At 39.4% G+C, this 18,084-nt stretch overlaps 1 protein-coding gene across 1 annotated transcript; it reads right to left on the reverse strand.

The window, feature by feature from the left end:
* Positions 1-1,189: 1,189 nt before the first annotated feature.
* Positions 1,190-16,132, reverse strand: Esco2 (establishment of sister chromatid cohesion N-acetyltransferase 2). Its single transcript, NM_028039.2, has 11 exons — positions 15,965-16,132; positions 14,827-14,904; positions 13,168-13,957; positions 11,825-11,915; positions 10,632-10,686; positions 9,331-9,451; positions 8,643-8,774; positions 7,009-7,098; positions 6,281-6,421; positions 3,744-3,904; positions 1,190-2,261 (listed from the first exon to the last, which is right to left on the reverse strand). Exons 2-11 carry the CDS (start codon positions 14,889-14,891, stop codon positions 2,129-2,131), a joined length of 1,779 nt encoding a protein of 592 aa, NP_082315.3. The 5' UTR covers positions 14,892-14,904; positions 15,965-16,132; the 3' UTR covers positions 1,190-2,128.
* Between the last annotated feature and the right edge of the window lie 1,952 nt (positions 16,133-18,084).

An 18,084-nucleotide genomic window follows, 5' to 3' on the forward strand; every position in this document is an offset into this window, starting at 1 on the left:
TTTTTAATGTGTTGACCATTATTGAGTGAATGGTTTCTCTTAACCTTGTTTTCTTATATATAATGTGAGGTTGTGTCAGTTGAGTCACAGCTCCTTGCAATTACCAGAACTAAAATGGTGAAACCAAGTGGTGTAGTCTGACTTGGCAACAGATAGGAAATATTATCCTCTAGAATTTCCTGGTAGGTTCCTCTTAGGAGTATACCAACCAACAGATCACTAATTAGCATATTGTCCATTAAAAACCAAATTGAAAGTTTACTTATGGAAAAATTGTGTAAGTGTACACACGGAGACTCAGTAGTCTTATCTCCCCCTTCTCTGATGTGTCATTTTAAATAGGTTTGCCCAAGTGACAGGTCCTACTTACTGGCTATAAAGCATTAATTGACTCAAACATACGAACTGACAAGGTTTCTCTGTTCCCCTGGCTGTCCTGGAACTCACTCTGTAGACCAGACTGGCCTCGAACTCAAAAATCCGCCTGCCTCTGCCTCCCAAGTGCTGGGATTAAAGGCATGCGCCACCACGCCTGCCTCGAACTGGCACTTTTATTGAGATATCCAGCAGCTCCTATAGACACATTTTCCATATAGCACTTTACATCACTGTACCTGTCACAATAAACCAGTACTAAAATGCAATTCAACTTCATGCTTTATTTAGATTTACTGTTCAGTGACTTTTTCTGTTCCAAGATCCCATTCAAATGCCACACTTGGAGGATGTCCTGGGCCCTTGACTAAGTTCAGATTTTTGTTTTTCATTGTTTTTGAGTTTTAGGGTATGGTGGTTAAGTATTTTGTATAACATCCTCTGGGAATTGTCTGATGCTGTATTTGAGAAAGGTAAATACCCTTGTGCTGTAGCAAAGCAAATAACAGTAACATGGCTGTTGCTGGAAGGTACCTGCTAGTGCAATGCTCACTTTCCTCCTTTCCATTGCTGTTCTCTAATGTGCGGTCTGCCTTAGGGTATGTGGATTTATTGTTGTCCATAATTCACTTTTTAGTATGGACTCAAATTATCACTTCATGTGGTTCTTGCAGAAGCCTGGCTACCTGACTTGGACCCTCGGAAGCTATGGCAGGAGAGAAGTGTTTCTAACCACCATGGAGGCACCTTAAAGTGCATACATGCACACACACATACACTAGTAACAATTATAATTGATTTCTCACAAGCCACTGAACAATGAAATGCTAGTAAAACTTTTAATAAAACACTTAAAGAGATTTTGTACAGAAAATAGCATTAAAATGCTTGCATAATTATAATTTAAATACTTCCTCACTATTTTTGGAAGTATTACAGGCAAATTAAAGATGAACCAATTTTACAACAAACTATAATACAAAAAACAAAACAAAAAAAAACCCCTCTTCCTTTATGTCTCATGCCAGGTATCAGTTTAATGACCTCTAAGGATTAGAACAACCTGAATTTTCTGTTTTACAAACTAGTATCCAATTTCAGAAAATCTGAGTGCATTTAGGTGTACAAATATTCCATAAGGTCATTATGTTCTTAGGTCCATTAGTCTGATTCATGACTTCAATTACCTACCAGCATTTTCATGTAATAATTTTTTAAAAAATCAGATAACAGTGGCAAATAGCCTTAAACTTTATAAGTATGCTTTTGATTAATTTTCTAAGGGATTATGGAATTATTTTATATAAATGGATATGAGATAATTCCTATCTTATTAACACATCAGAAATTCAAAATACTTTTTAAGTATTTTCAACTTGACTGCTACAATATGCTTGTAAAGTGGTTGCTACATAAGGAATTCAGGAGTTAGCTCATAGCCGGTGTTTAGAGTCTACTGATGGAGCATGAGACAACCATGGTCTAAAAGTGTGTTCATGTATTCCTTATAAAGGAGCCCAGTTTCTGCAAAAGCCATCTTGCTGTGAAGTTTTTCAAAATTAAGAATTTAGAAAGTATACAAAGATCTTTTTTTCTTTGAATCCCAAACAATCCTCAGCAAATTAACATATAAAGAAAAAAAAACTAGTATGTACATGTGCACAGTCTTAGTATGTTCATTCTGCTACGATTAATCAGTTTCTATCTAGCTGAACTTTCCCACATAGTACCAGATTTGTGGTTACAATTGGCTTTAGTTATGAAAATTATATACAAGGAAATTTGGGGTGTTGCAGTACTTGGTTGCAAATAATTTGCCATCTGGTGTTGGGTCAGAAAATGCAATTTCATTAGTGCTGAGGAAACAGCCAAACATGAAGCAATTCCTACAGGAAAAAAAAGGGAAAAGACCATTTATAAACTAAAATTTAGATTTCAATCAAACATCAATACAACAATATAAGTAATTAACTAAAACTATTATTTCTGATAACAAAATGCCTTGGGTTTAGAGATGATGATGTCTCATGACATCATCTCAGGTGAGAAACTCAAAGGTCCACAGAGTGAAGGAATGAGAAAACTTAAACATTACCACTATTACAATGTGATCCTGCATTAAAAACAGAAACTAGTGAAAGGTATTTGACATAAGTGAGGAAAACAAAACTACCAGGTAGATAAAGATGATATTGCTACTAAATTTCTTGAACTTGACCATTCTGTGGTTATGTAAGAACATAAATGTAAGAAAAATAAATGGGTATGTGTGTAAGGGGGAGAGATAGAAGAAAGAGAATGGCGCTATAGGCTCATATATTTGAATACTTAGTCCCTAGCTGGTAGAACTATTTGGGAAGAATGAGGAGGTATGGCCTTGGAGGAAGAGTGTCATTAGGGACTAGTTTTGATATTTCAAAAGCCCATGCCATTTCCAGCTAGCTTTCTCTGACTCATGCTTGTGGATGAGATGTGAGCTCTCATATACTGCTCTAGGACTGTGCCTTCCAGCCTGCTTACTGATGGTTACAGACCCTAACCCCCTGGAACCATGAGCCCCCAAATTAAATGCCTGCTTTTTTGTAAGTTGCCTTAGTCATACTGTTTTGTCACAGTTAATGTCTGTAACTGAAATAGTACTGCTCTTGCAGAGGACTAGAGTTTGGTTCCCAGGACTCATATCTGGCTCACAACTACCCATAACTCCAGCTCCAAATTCTCTTTTGGCCTTCAAAAACTGCACCCTCATGGCTTATACTCACACAGACATGAATACAAACTCAGACATAAATAAAACCAAAGACAAAATGAGGGGGCATAATGGTACATGTTTGCAATACTAGCAATTGAACCAGAAGGATCAGTAGTTCAAGGCCAGCCAAGGCTAATAACGAGACCTGATCTCAATCATGAACTCCCATCTTTTAAAAAGTAGGCAAGAAAGATAAGAAAGAAAGAGGCCGGGTGGTGGTGGTGCACACCTTTAATCTCAGCGCTTGTGAGGCAGAGGCAGGCGGAATTCTGGGTTCCAGCCTGGTCTACAAAGTGAATTCCAGGACAGCCAGGGGTATACAGAGAAACCCTGTCTCAAAAGACAGACAGAGAAAGAGAGAGGGAGGGAGGAGGAGGAAGGAAGGAAGGAAGAAAAAAAAAAGGCAAGAGGAAAAGAATGAAGGAATTACACTTAAGTTTAGCATGGAATGTATATCAAGTATTTCCTTCTAATGTTAACATCTGCCTTAGTCTGACTTTTACAGTATTTATAAAAAAGTATTTTAGTAAAATTCTGTTTTGCTCGTGAGCCAAGGAAGGTTCTGGAAAAGCTAACAAGTCATTGTACAAGGTCTAAAGCTTTTCTGTCTCCTTACCTGACAGTGTCAACCAGTCGTCTTGCAATGCGCTTCCTTCTTTTTAGTCTGAAGACCCAGATTCTACTTATTCCACAAATTGCAGGTTCTGGTACATCTGAACACCGCCAAGCTCTAGAACATTCTTTACTGGCACTTGGTTCTGACAGGACCCGAAAGGCCTGCAATGACACATAGACGAGCTGACTTTTCTTTTAAAAAGCAAACAAAAATCCAAACTTTAAACAAAGCCTGATTATAGTTAATCTATAAAAAATAATGCTCTGTTACTCCTTAAATCATATTTATGATATGAGTGTTCTTTCTGCATGTATGTATGTGCAGGTTGTGCTTGATTTCTGCAGAGGTTAGAGAAGGTACTAGATCCCCTACAACTAATGGTCATGAACCCCAGGTTGAAATTAAACTAGAAACCTTCAGCACAAGAAAGGATACAACATGGGGAAAGACAACTTAGGAGAAAATATCTATAATTTGCATACGTCAGAAGGTTAGAGTCTAAAATATACAAGGAACTCAACTGAATAGCAAAAAAATAACCCAAATTTTAAAATGGAACAATAGTCCAGCAAGATGGTTCAATAGGAAAAGTACCTGCTGTACAAAACTGACAACCTAAGCTTCCTCCCAGATCTCACAGTGGAAGCAGAGAACCCCACACATGCCACACTCTCATACATCACATACACAATAATACGATTTTAAAAGTGGGACAAGGGCCCGACTACACCTTCTGAAAAAAGGCCTACAAGTGTCTCTCACAGGTGTTTGAAGAAATGTTCACTACTACTCTAAACAAGGAAATGTAGGTGGGAGTATGGAAGTATCCCAGCACATGTTAGGATGGTTATTATGTAAAAGTAAAAAGTCTGGGACAAACTAGGGAACAAAGGGGAAACCAAGTGGACAGCTAGTGGGAACAGTCAGTAGTGGAAACAATAAGAAAGTTTGAGAAACACACCCAAATTAAAGTAACAAAAACCATGACTCAGTACACCCACTTCAGGGTATGTTGCCAGAAGAAAATGAGGAAAGTTAGGAGTGTCTATGAGGTTCACTACAGCTTCAGACACAAAATCCAGGACACAGAAATAAGTGTCCATCAATGAATGAATGAAATAAAATAGCTGAGGAAATTCTATTCAACTATAAAATGAAATCTTGTCATCTGGGGCAAGTGGATGGACCCATAGCACATGCCAATCAGCCATTACAAAATAGCAGATCTTGCACAATCTAACAAATATAGAATCTAAAACTTGTCAATGTTTCATTTAGATACAATAAATTCTACCTAAGGCCTCCACATGTTTATATGTTTAAATGTATATATGCATGTATAGGGTTATAGTTAAGCTGTAGATAAGCCACACCCAGAGGCACAGACCTTAAACATGTAAATTAGACTGAGGCAGAAGATCACAACTTCAAGGCCCACAGCATCAACTTGCAGAGAATTTCTTTAAAAATGTACAACCTGATGTTTTAATTTATAGGGACATTATGAGTTAACTAAATCAAGGCAGTTATTTTTAATCAAACATATTTTCCTGTGAGGCAAACATTAAAGATGTAATTTCAATATTATTCTTCCTCTTCTTCCTCCTCCTCCATTGTTATTGTTGTTATTTATTATTATTATTTGAATTTTTTTTTTTAGACAGGGTTTTCCTGTATAGCCTTGGCTATCCTGGAACTCAGTATGTAACAATGGTAGCCTTGAACTCAGAGATCCATCTGCCTCTGCTTCCCAAGTGCTGGGATCAAACCTTGAACCCTGTGGATACTACCCAAATGTTCTACTGCTCTTTGGGTTCTTTTGTTGTTAGTAAAATCGTTTCTTGGTATTCTTTCACAGCACCAACTCTACTAAGGTATGACCAACAAATGATTAACGCATACTTGCTCTTTACTGATAATGCACATAAACTGCTTTTCTCTAACTTTTAATAAGAAAACTGTTTTCTAGAACACTGCTAACTAGTGTCTAAAGTAGATTGTAGTTGGGCATAGAGACACACACCTTTAGTCCCAGATTTGTGAGGCAGAGGCAGGAAGACCTCTGAGCTCCAGGCTAGCCAGGGCTAGAGACACTGCCTTTATAATAAATAAATATTTTAAGTGAGGAATGAGTAATGATTATTTTGTTAAATACACCTGCTGAGCTGCAATGTAATAACTTAGGTCTACAGATTCTTACATTAAAAATCACTACATTTGCTGGGTGTGGTGGCGCACGCCTTTAATGCCAGCACTCGGGAGGCAGAGGCAGGTGGATTTCTGAGTTCCGAGGCCGGCCTGGTCTACAAAGTGAGTGTTCCAGGACAGCCAGGGCTACACAGAGAAACCCTGTCTCAAAAAAAAAAAAGAAAGAAAAAAACCCACTACATTTTATACTCCCAGATAGGGAAATGGCTACACAAAAAGACTTATTCTATTTATACTTATACTACAGACAAAATATTAAGTGCAATGTAAATGAATGAATTTAATTACAGCCAAAGACATTTTAATAACGTAAAAGACATACAACACACCTGTTTGATGGGTTCTGCAATTAAACATCCAACTACTCTCTTCTCATCAATAAAGAGGAAGGTTTTGGTTTTGTCTGGACACACGGGAACAGTCTGCTGGAAACCTAATTCCAGATCCACAAGTTCTTGGACATCTTCTACCTAACAGTGTTAAAAACCAGAAGGTGAATTTCTTTTAAAAATCACAACAAAAAAGCCCAGGCAGTGGTGGAGCACGCCTTTAATCCCAGCACTTGGGAGGCAGAGGCAGGTGGATTTCTGAGTTCGTGGTCAGCCTGTGAGTTCCAGGACAGCCAGGGCCACACAAAACAAACAAATCACAGCAAAAGCTAAATATGCGTGTGTATCCTCACGAAATACAATCACCATCATTTAGCTTTTATCATCTCTATTTTCCAAAATTATATTCCCTGAAACTTATTTCAGAATTGATGCATACACCTGGTACTTCAGGAATGCTTTTCAGAGACATTTGGAATCCTAGCAGAGAGGAGGAGTCAGAGCCCCAGGCAGGTTTGCTTTAGCTTTATCATTCCTGTTAGCGACATTCAACTCAGGAAACAGAAGCAACACCAACAGAGAACAAAATCATCTGACCAGGACTCTGTACAAGCCAGTATGAACATAAACCAATGCAACAAGGAAGGCTATTGGCACACCAGGAAAGCAGTTCACATTTCACTGATGCTTCTTGAGAGAAGAAAAGAGAAAAACAATCCCATACAAACCTTTTTGATGGCATAACTTGGATCACGTGGCAGGACCAACACAATCTTCCCATCCCAAAACTCTGCTACTACCCGTTCTCTTTTCCAGCCCTGCCAAAGCAGGTAAAGGAGAAAACATAGTTAATTTATAAAGAGAACACACAAAATACTTTGGTTAGGAGATGACGGATGGTCAAGTAATGAGTGACCAGAAAGGCAAGATGGAGGTTCTGGCCTTGACTACCCATGGTGTAGACCAGTGGTTCTCAACCTGTGGGTCATGATCCTTTTCACAGAGGTTACAAGACCATCAGAAATATCAGATACTTATATTCCGATCTGTAGCAGTAGCAAAATTAGTTAGGACGCAGCAACAAAAATAACCTCTTGGGGGCTGCTCTGGTGCTGTTGTGTATTCATATGCTAAATTCTTTACTGCATCTCCTTGCACCGGTTTACTAGCTTTTGTTGTGCAAACTTTGCTCCCCAACTTAAAGTTAGTTAGTAAAGGCCAGTGTTTGGGCAGTAGGGAGAGAAATGTAGGACTTGAGGATGGAGTGAGGGGTGTGAGGGAAAAAAAAACGAGAGAAAAGGAGAAAGGGAGGAAGGGAGGAAGCAGCCGCCATGAGCACTTAGCCAGGAGAAACAAGGGACATAATGGCTGGGATATAAGTTAGAATAGCTCCAAACCAGCCAAATCTTGTAAATAAATACCATGACTTTGTGTCTTTTATATAGCCTAACTAGAATTTATAAATTTTTCCTTACAACAATCTTATGGTTGGGTCACCATAACATGAGGAACTGTATTAAAGAGTCACATAACTATTCTTTCTGCAGTGAATGGTGCAGAGTACCCACAGCTGTTCAAGGTGCTGAGAACAAGGCGATGATGAGTGTTTAGCTCTAACAGGACATTTATCCCAATTCCTCTAATGCTCAGAGAACACCACAGAGGAGAAAACATATAGAGCGAGGAAGAAGCTGTGAAGATGGAGCTGTGAAGTGCCATCTTTTGGGGTATGACACAGCAACTATATTTCTGAACACTGGACCTGAAGAAGACCTGCTAAACTATCTGATGTAGGCGGCTAGGCAGTAAGCTGAGCTCCAAGAAGTGGAAGATTATAAAGAGATTACAAATGGACTGGAAAGAGAGAGAGAAAGAAATAAGCCCAGATAATTCTGAGGCTCAAATGCTTTTTCTTTTCATGAATTCTGCATAGGCCTTACTCTAGATCATGTTTGAATGTGAAAGGTCTCCCACGAGGTAATGTATTCGAATACTTGCTCCCCTGCATACTCCCTTACAGCTCTGGAATTTCTATGTAGCCACATCTGGGGAAGCTAGCACTCTTACTCTCTAAATCTTTTCTACAGCCTAATACAGTTCCTCATGTTATGTTTGTTTTCTTAAGACAGTGTCTCACTCTTACAGCCCAAACTGACAGACTGGCTTGAAACTCATTATGTACCCAAGACTGAATCTGAATTCACAATCGATCCTTCTGACTCGACCTCTTCCTAACTGCTGGGATCACAGGTGCAAACAATGAAATACTTATGGACATACAGATCTTTCAACAATTATGGTACAAATGCCTTCTTTCATACCGTTATACCACCAGAATGAACTGAAAGACTACTTGACTCACCACGAATTTAATTCCTTCCAGAAATCGGTGGTGATGTTGGAGATGTTGTATTTCGTCTTCAGGGTTGGAAGCAGTATAGATCATGCCACAAGACTTACACACAGTCGTCCCAAAATGTTTCTGACCTGCGTCCTACAATTGAAGAAATTGCAAGCAAGCAAACAAACAAAAATCATAAACCCAAAGAACTGGGTGAATAATAGACCTTCTTTAGGAAGGGCTCACACAATAGACCAAGAAACAGACAAGGCCTCATTTCAAACAGAAGGGATAACATTCTCTATTAATCATAGTGTTTTTTGCCTTAAGTCGTCTGGAGTGTTAAATTCTTTATCTGTAAATATTAAATTCTTTGCTTCAAGAATTGATATAGCTCTATGAACCCCATTCTCATAAAACATTGTTTTCAATGTCATTGAAAATACTAGATTGTAATTTAATGTTGCTATTGTCACTGCATCTTTTGTTGATCAAGAATTTTCTTACCTGGAAACAAGCCATTCATAGCATCCTACTCAAATACTAGCACTGCCCAAAACTATGAGCTCCAAAGTACTGGCTAGCTTTAAATGGTACCTCAACAAAACTGGCCATTACAAACTTGGAAATCTACAACCCGAGATAACCACTGTGAAAGGTTGACTGCACGCGCCATGCGTGGAAAGACCTTTGCTCTAAATTGACTCACAATGACGAGCTGGTCTTTTCCTCCTTTATTTGTATCTCTGGAATTAATATTTTTCGGTACATTTGTCTGTTTCAAGAAGTTAGTACATGCAGTGGATCCCACAGAAGACTGTTCTTCAGGTCTTAAAAGAGAAAAGTAAGTATGGAACAGTTAGAAAGCCCAGGTCCAGAAGTAATCGCCTACGCAAAGGAACACAATGAGTAAATTCAGTGCCAAATCTCAAATCCAGAGCTGACTGACAGCCAAAGAACTTTCCTCTGGAGTATTAGAGACACATAGAGAGAATTGCTGTAGAAGCTAACTGCACTTTAAAAATGGACTTTTCTTTCTCTGTCAGATCTTAGGACAATATCTACCCACTCAAGTGTAGAGAAATTCCTAGGCAGATGCTAATGTTGACTCTTACAACCCAGGAACCATAGTCACCAGCATGATAGGATTCAGCAACACTTTGCTTGGCCACTTGAGTGAGAAATCCTGACTCAAAGTACAGTGGCAGCTCCATAGGAATATTACACACACACACACACACACACACACACACACACGGGACTAGGCCAAAAATTTCTTTTCTGAATACCTAGACATTCAACAATAAATGGGTGAAGAAAAAAAAAAAAAAATCAATGTTTTTTTGTTTTTTTTTTTTTTTTTTAGCAAGATGTTCAGACAATACAAAACTTAGACCTTCTACTTGTCATGGTCTCTCCCTTCACACACCACCTCCCCATCACAGTATTCAGCCGTGACTTAACAGCACTAAACTATTATTACTTACTTCTCTGCCACAATTTCTCCCATCTGTAAAATGGAAGCTACTAGTACCTATATCATGATTATAAATGTTTGTTAAAATTTAGTTATTGTTAACCTAGTGTCATGTAGGGGAGGAAATATAACCCAATGGGCTTTTGATTCAAACGTGAATTCTATTCTTGGCCTCAGCACTGAGGACCTGTGCAATGGTGGCTAAATTTCTGTTTCCTCAGATGAGATGATTACAGTTATAACAATTCTAATTGTGTTTACCTTCTAGATTGTCTGAGGATCTTTAAGTGAAATAATAAACTAATTACTACAAGCTAGATACTGTATAATAATGTAACAATTATTTTACTCAAGTTCACAAAAATCTATTCCATCTGTAATAAAAAAAAAAAACTGATCTCATCTTCTATTCTCAGTATTATTATTTCCCCTTAATGGTAAAGGAAAAAAAAAAGTGATATAGCATTATATGAGAGAAAAAGAAACCTATAAAATAAATAAAACTAGGACATTAAAGCAAAAAGAATTCCTACCTTTTTGTGTTCACTGAAGAAACATTGAAGATGGGATAGACAGACTCTGGGGAAACTGTTAGGGGGAAAAGCAGCAGAAGATTGCATTACTGAATAGAATCTCAGGTCTGACTCAATAAGACTCTAAAGGTTGTTAAGAACAAAAAAATTTACGCTGCCTGACTTAAGACCACAATTAAGACAGGACAAATGGTCAGGCAGTGGTAGTGCATGCCTTTAATCCCAGCACTTGGGAGGCAGAGGCAGGTGGATGTCTGAGTTCAAGGCCAGCCTGGTCTACAGAGTGAGTTCCAAGATAGCCAGGGCTACACAGAGAAACCCTGTCTAGAAAAACCACCACCAACAACAACAAAAAGGAGTCAAGGGAGAAATTGCTAGAGCAAGGGAAATACTGAATGAGAAACTAGCATAAGAAACTAAGACAGTGCTCAAAATACAAAGATGAGACATACCAAGGAGAATTAAGCTGAAAACAACCCTCATGATCAAAACAGAATAATTTCAGCAATAAAAATATATTAGATTTAAATGCAAAAAAAAATAAGCATTCACTTATGGTATTAAGTAAAGGAATAAGAGCGATAAATGTAAGAGGGTCTAACTCCCTAGAGAGCATAGTAGGGCAGATGAGTAGATGTCTCAGCAGACAAACCTCCTGAGGTGGAGACCTGATCCCAAGTTCAACCCATGGAATAAAAAACAAAACAAACAAACAAGCAAACAAAAAATCAAGATGCAGAGTTTGGTGTGTGGAATCCTAGTACTCCTATGGAGTTAGAGAGAGGAGAATCATCAGATACCACAAGCTAGTTAGTGGGAATACAGAAAACACAAACAAGAGACCCTGACTAAACATGGTGGAAACAAGAGAAGCCACTCTAGAAAGCTATCCTCTGAGCGCCACACATGCACCACACCATAAGTGAGCTTAGGAAAATGGAAATAGCCAGAGATTGCCTAAGGAGAACCGTTTCCTTTGTCTGAAGCTGTAACCTAAAAGCCCCTTTCCTGCATTTCAAAGCATACTGCATAGACAGCAGCAGTTTCCCAGAGATAAACAGATATTAGTGATAAGCACAGTAATTTTTAAGAAGGCCTGGAAAATATTAGTATATATAAAATCTCATATTGATACGCACAATGAAGCACTGTTACAAGTTGCTAGGCTAGTTAATGCAAACCTTCTTACTTACTTGTCTTGTTCTCATCAAGTGAATTCTCTGAAGGAAAATCATGTTTATCAAGGTTACATTCCTTTGAAGAAACTACTGCACCTGAGGGATTCTAACAATAATAAACAGGTTAACAGAAATATAGAACATCCCTTATCCTTAGTTGTATTGTCTTCAAGTAAACAAATCTCAACAAAAACATGTGTAATACTTCATAGCATGACTCAAGTTTTCAATCTACTTTTTTTTGGAAATTTCCTCTGCATTCACTGAATGTGGTTCATCTTTTAAACATCAGAGAGCAGAAATAGAGACTGCAATACTTAGAAAAATGCATGCTTCAAAAGTTGGAGAGGGGCTGGTGAGATGGCTCAGCAGGTAAGAGCACCTGACTGCTCTTCTGAAGGTCCTGAGTTCAAATCCCAGCAACCACATGGTGGCTCACAACCATCCGTAATGAGATCTGACTCCCCCTTCTGGAGCGTCTGAAGACAGCTACAGTGTACTTACATATAATAAATAATAAATAAATCTATTTATATAAAAAAAAAAAGTTGGAGAGATAGATAGCACAGTGGTTAATAGAGCTCTGGCTGCAATTCTAGCCAGGTTCTGTTCTCAGCACCTACTTAATGGTTTAACTGTCTGTAGCTCCAGTTCCAGGGAATCTAGCTCCCTCTTTTGGCCTGAGGGCACTTATACACATGTGCACATACTTATTGACAGGTGGAACACTCATACACATTAAAGCTAATAATAAGTCTTTTACAAAAAAGTATGCTTCCAGATGAAGATGTTGTAAAGCAAATTGTATACCATTCTTTTCATTATAATAAAATTAACTTTTAAAAGTTAGTGGAAATGGAAAAAAAATAACAAACTTTCTCTTAATCTAGTAAGGTAAACAAATTCTCATCATGAACTCAAGACTGGTAGTTTAGGTTGGTAAAGTTTTTGCTGTGCAGAATGAGGACCCAAGTTGGACCCCAGCATCAGTTTGTGCTTGTAATCCCTGGGCCAGGGAAGAAAGACAGGCAGCATAGTTGGATCCTGGGCTAATGAAGAGCCCCTGTCTCAAAAAAATCCAAAATCTGTTTTTCAATAGTAGCAGAGAAACTACAAAAGCAAAGTAGAAAACTTCCTGCTAACATTTCAGAATATACTACCTAAAGCTAAAGGAGAGACCACAGGCTTTTTTCTACCCATCTTTAACTTTATATTTTCTGTTTTTATAAAAGTGGCTCTCCAAACTGTAAAGAAAATCAAATTTCATTCACTTATGTGATCTACATAATTATACACATAATTTATATCTAAGCATCATTAAGTCGCCAGCTGTTCTTAAATGATACATTTAGCTTTACCTTTCTCAGTTTCTCTTCATTTTTACTTCTTGCATTCTGTACTTTAACACTGGATTTCTCATCCACTAGCAAGGACTTTGGTATTTGCTTTGCCTCTGGAGCACCTTCAGGGACTTCTGGTAAATTTTTCTGCAAAAGTAAGGGCTTATCTTCCAGAGGTAACTTTTTAAGAGAGTTTCTTTTCCTAACGAAAAATGCTGCTCCGCCTTGGAGTGTAACTTGAGGCTTTATTTTTTGGCTCAGAACCCGAGGAGGAGAATTTGGATAATTTTTTGCTGGAAAACAACTGTTCTCTTGGTCCACAACTGGCTTATAGGTCACTTGATTTGGCTTGGAATTTTTCAGGTTTCTTGATTTAGACTTGATGTGCTTATAATTTGGTTGATATTTGGCAGTTAAACTCTTCTGTTTTTTTTTATTCTTCTTGGTACAGACTGGTTTTCTCTGAATATTTTCTGTCACACTGGGAATAGGTTTATCTCCACTTTCAGTTGCTAGACAAATAGATCTACACTCTCTTATCAACTTCCTCTCGAGTGGATTGAGGTAGTATTTCTCTTTACTGTAGAAAGATACAGTAGACATAGCTGGTTTAAATAATGAGCTGTGGTTTGCAAATGAAAACCTACTATTTTCAGTTGTTTTGAGTGGACTTGAAGGGAAATGGAGTTGGTGGGAGCAAGACTTGTCTTCCTTTTGAACACTGCTTTGATAATTATGTTTCTTATTAGGTGATGGAAATAGATTTTCAGCACATCTTAATTTGCTTGATGAAATATCTGTTAATAGGCTACAAAATGAAAAGAAAGTCCATTGGTAAGTTTGTGGTTCTTTTTCAAAATTTATTTAGATCCACTAGTAAACTTCTCCCTACTAGTCATAAAAAATAACACATCCCCCGCCATTGTTTGACACATTATTTGTTAGTTTAACGGGATCCTCAAATTCTGTCTTTATTAAATCATTTAAATATATATTCATAAGCTGGGCAAGGTAGCATACACCTTTAACCCCAGCACTCTGGAGGGAGAGGAAATAGGATGATCTCTTTGAGTTAGAGGCCAGCATGATCTATATGGAGTTCAGGACAACCAAGATTACATAGAGAGTCCCTGTCTCAAAAATAAACAGATAGTGCTAGGCGTGGTGGCGCACGCCTTTACTTCCAGCCCTTGGGAGACAGAGGCAGGCGGATTTCTGAGTTCAAGGCCAGAACTACAGAGTGAGTTCCAGGACAGGCAGGACTACACAGAGAAACCGAAAACGAAAAAACAAACAAACAAAAAAAAACCCAGATAACATTCATAAAAGCAAGCAGTGTTTACAAAGAAACTTTGATATACAAGTAAGTGTATTTCAAAATCAATTTCTCTGTCTAGGCTATATAAAAATTATCCCACACTAGGTCTGGGCCTCGTGGCAAAGGCAGGAAGATCTCAATTAGCTTGAGGCCAACCAGGTATAAATAATTAAGACTGTTTCAAATAAACAAATCACCAAAGGGCTGGAGGGATGATGGCTCATCTGTTAAAAATATTCTCCATGTATTTTTCCCGATTAGCTACTAAAATACCCTATGATAAATTTTCTGTAATAGACACTGGCAAGACTGGATTTTTTCATATTTAAAAGAGTTCATACATACAGGTTAAGACTTACCTATCATCATTATCAGCATTCAGTGTATATCGCTTCCTCTTTCTTGGAGTACAAGTTGCCATCATCTTAGTTAAATTCCTAAAGGCAGCAAATATGTCAGTTATAATAAAGTCACCAAAAGGATAGAAAACGCACCATGTCAAAATTGTTTATAAATCTTGATTCTAAATAAGTGACTGCAAATAAATACCCAAGGGAACATTGCTTTTTGAGATAGTGCTTCACATAGCAGAGCTTAGCCTCAAATTCAAACTCATTCACTCTGTCGCCAAGGATAAACTTGAACTCTTGAGCTTTCCAGAACTGGAATCACAAGCTAAGTCACCAGGCTTGGTTCCAAGAAACAGATTAAGAAAAACAACAACGAACCAACCACAGAAAGACAAACAAAACCTAGTCAGGTGTGACGGTGCAAAATGGGAGGCATAGGCAAAGGGACCCTGAGTTTGAGGCAAGCCTGGGGTACAGGGGGTCTCAAAAAAAAAAAAGCAAAGCAGTAAGCTATGTATTAGAGAAGTAAACAGTGATAAAAGGGAAGGAGGGTGGGTTGGGGAAATACTGCGCTACAGTAGATGAGAGTGATGAAAGGTGATCCTACTAACGAGGCCGGGTGGAACCCTAATTGGGGTACACTTCCCTTTAATTAAACCAGTCACATCAAGTTTTGGCACTCCTGGTAGGCCTTTGGCACTAGCCTCCTTCCATGGCTCCTCCATATTCCACTTAGCACACTTTCTGACTGACCAGCCAGTCATCTTCACAGCCTGCACGTTCAGGGAAGGCAGAGATTGCTCACACCCTTCCTGGAGGTCTGAGCGAGGTAATATGGGTGGGACAAGTCCTCCCCACGGGTCCCGGCGGGGCTCCCTCACCTCACTAGGCAGCTTGCTAAAGTCAAGCCGCGTCCCTTAGGGAGATAATTCTAGAATGTTCTTTCCTTCCTTTCCCCTTCCTTCGGAAAGGGTATGTCAGTCCCACAGAACTCCACAAGCGCGACCTCTAAGCCAACCCGAGCGTCTACGGGGCAACAGGGAAGCCCTCTCCTTGCCTGCGTGAGAGACGCTGGCACCCAGAGCGGGAGCCCCGCGGGAGGAGCAGGCAGCGGGCTACGTTCAAGGCCCTTGCCCCTTGACGTTACCTTCGTTCCTCAGTCTCCTTCTGGACCGGCGTCCACGCCTGCGGGGGTACCGCACGAAATGACCCCTCTGCACCTCAGCAAGCTTACGACCTTGCTCACAGGAACCCGGCGCTCCGCCAGTGTGTTCAAATTCACGCGCGCTACTTGAGACCAACGCTGCTGCGTACTGATTCGTCACTGCTCAGGCGCTTCCTAGAGCCTGCGCCGCGATTGGCTTCTCGCTAGTCATTGCCCCGCCCTCCGGCGAGGAGGTCTCCGAGATTCTCCCGCCCTTGAGAGGCAAAGCTGGTCAGGGGGAGGGAGTTGGGGGGAGGAGTTGGGGAAGAAGGAAGGCACACCTCCTGAAATCCTGCAATAACTTCAGGCTTCAGACCGACGCCCGTAACAGTGCATTCTGGGAATTGTAGTTTATGGCTCAGCTGAATTGGAAGTTAAATTCTGAGGCAGTTTGGTGCAAACAGCTAACGAAAAGTGACATCCCCAAGATACTGGAGGCTCTTATTTTTCATATTTGAAGCCCTATTGTTGGTTTTGCGTTTTAGAAAAAAAAGTGAGATTTTCAGTTTCCATTTTACTATTTTATTATTCAAATTATGGTGTGAATGTTTGCTAAATTTGGTTACTTTATATATTTTTAAAGATTTTATTTATTTTTTGACTATGTGCATGCCTGCAAGTGAGTATGTGTATGTGAATGGAGATACCAGCATAGGTCAGAGGAGTTGAATTCCCTGGATCAAGTTTAGACAGTTATAGGTCACCAAATGTGGATACAAGGAATTGACCTCAGGTCCTCTGCAAGAGTAGTCTGTGTTCTTAATAGCTGAGCCCAATCTCTTGAGCTGGATCCTTTACATGTTTTATTTCACGTACTCCTTACACAACCTATGAAGTTTGTATTATCATTCCTCATTTACAGAAAATGAAAACGAAGGCCTGAACACAATCACTATTTACAGGGAAGGCCTGTGGCACTCCAACTCCAATCAAGTGTCTTTTGGCAAGCAGAAATGTTCTTAAAACACTCACAGGCTTTTAAGGAGTTATTAGTGTCTAGAAGTCTCAGACAAATGTTGAAAGGAAATAAAACTTGAGACCTGTGAGTCACGTAATGTATGTCAAATAGCCCAAAGAGTTGTTTGTGAGCTTTGAAACCTGGGGCTGAGAACATAGCAGAACAGACCAGGACATGCCTGGGCAGGCCCATCGCCTCCCTATCTCCCACCCCTCTGACTTAAGTTAAATGTTAACAGGCTGCTGATGTTTAAATGGACCAATCATGTGAAACTGCGCCAATTCCTCCCCCAGTCCCACTCCTTTTCTATAAAAACCCCTAGCTTCCAAGCCACTGTCTCCTGTGTGAGATACCGGAGCTCCGCCATTAAAATACCCGTGTTGTTACATCAAGGTGTTGTGTTCTATTCGTGATTCTTGGGTGCACGCTGAATTGGGAGCTGAGTCGGGGTTTCCCCACTAGGTTCTTTCTTTTTTTTTTTCCATTTTTTATTAGGTATTTAGCTCATTTACATTTCCAATGCTATACCAAAAGTCCCCCATACCCACCCACCCCCACTCCCCTACCCACCCACTCCCCCTTTTTGGCCCTGGCGTTCCCCTGTACTGGGGCATATAAAGTTTGCGTGTCAACTAGGTTCTTTCAATGTCTAGTTCTAAATAAGTCTAAGCGATGGATGTCCTTCTTCATAGAACAAAGCTGGCTGGAATGAATTGACAAATGGCTAACATATTATTGGCTATTTGCAGGAATCATGAGTGAGTCAGCTACTCTTTTACAAGGTAGAATAAGGTTTCTACTAGGCAATGGTAGAACAGTATGTTTTGTTGAGGAAGATGTCTTTGAATCGGAGGCCTCACTACTTCAAACTCTGCTACAACTCTGCCTCCTGTTGTAATAGGGCCCAGACCTTAACAGAACTGACTCCATGATGAAAGTGTCATTCAGGCTATAAAACTCAGCACATAGACCTGTCAAAATGAAAACAAAGATCTAATCCATCAGAGTCCATAGTTCTGGGAAAGTCTCTAAATGCACTAAGCTTGCTTTCTGACTTCTGTAGTTCTTGTTAACTGAGGAATGTCAACCCAGAACATGTTTTTTT

Source organism: Mus musculus, chromosome 14 (assembly GCF_000001635.26).
Source record: "Mus musculus strain C57BL/6J chromosome 14, GRCm38.p6 C57BL/6J".
NCBI classification, from domain to species: domain Eukaryota; kingdom Metazoa; phylum Chordata; class Mammalia; order Rodentia; family Muridae; genus Mus; species Mus musculus.

Bases quoted from the DNA above. Each gene is read 5' to 3' on its own strand.
- Esco2 (NM_028039.2), bottom strand. From the start codon at position 14,891: ATGATGGCAACTTGTACTCCAAGAAAGAGGAAGCGATATACACTGAAT. The intron at 11,916-13,167 runs GTAAAGCTAAAT...TATTATTGTTAG, and splicing joins ATGAAGAGAAACTGAGAAAG to AATCCCTCAGGTGCAGTAGT. The intron at 6,422-7,008 runs GTTTGTATGGGA...TAACACTGTTAG, and splicing joins CAAGTTATGCCATCAAAAAG to GTAGAAGATGTCCAAGAACT.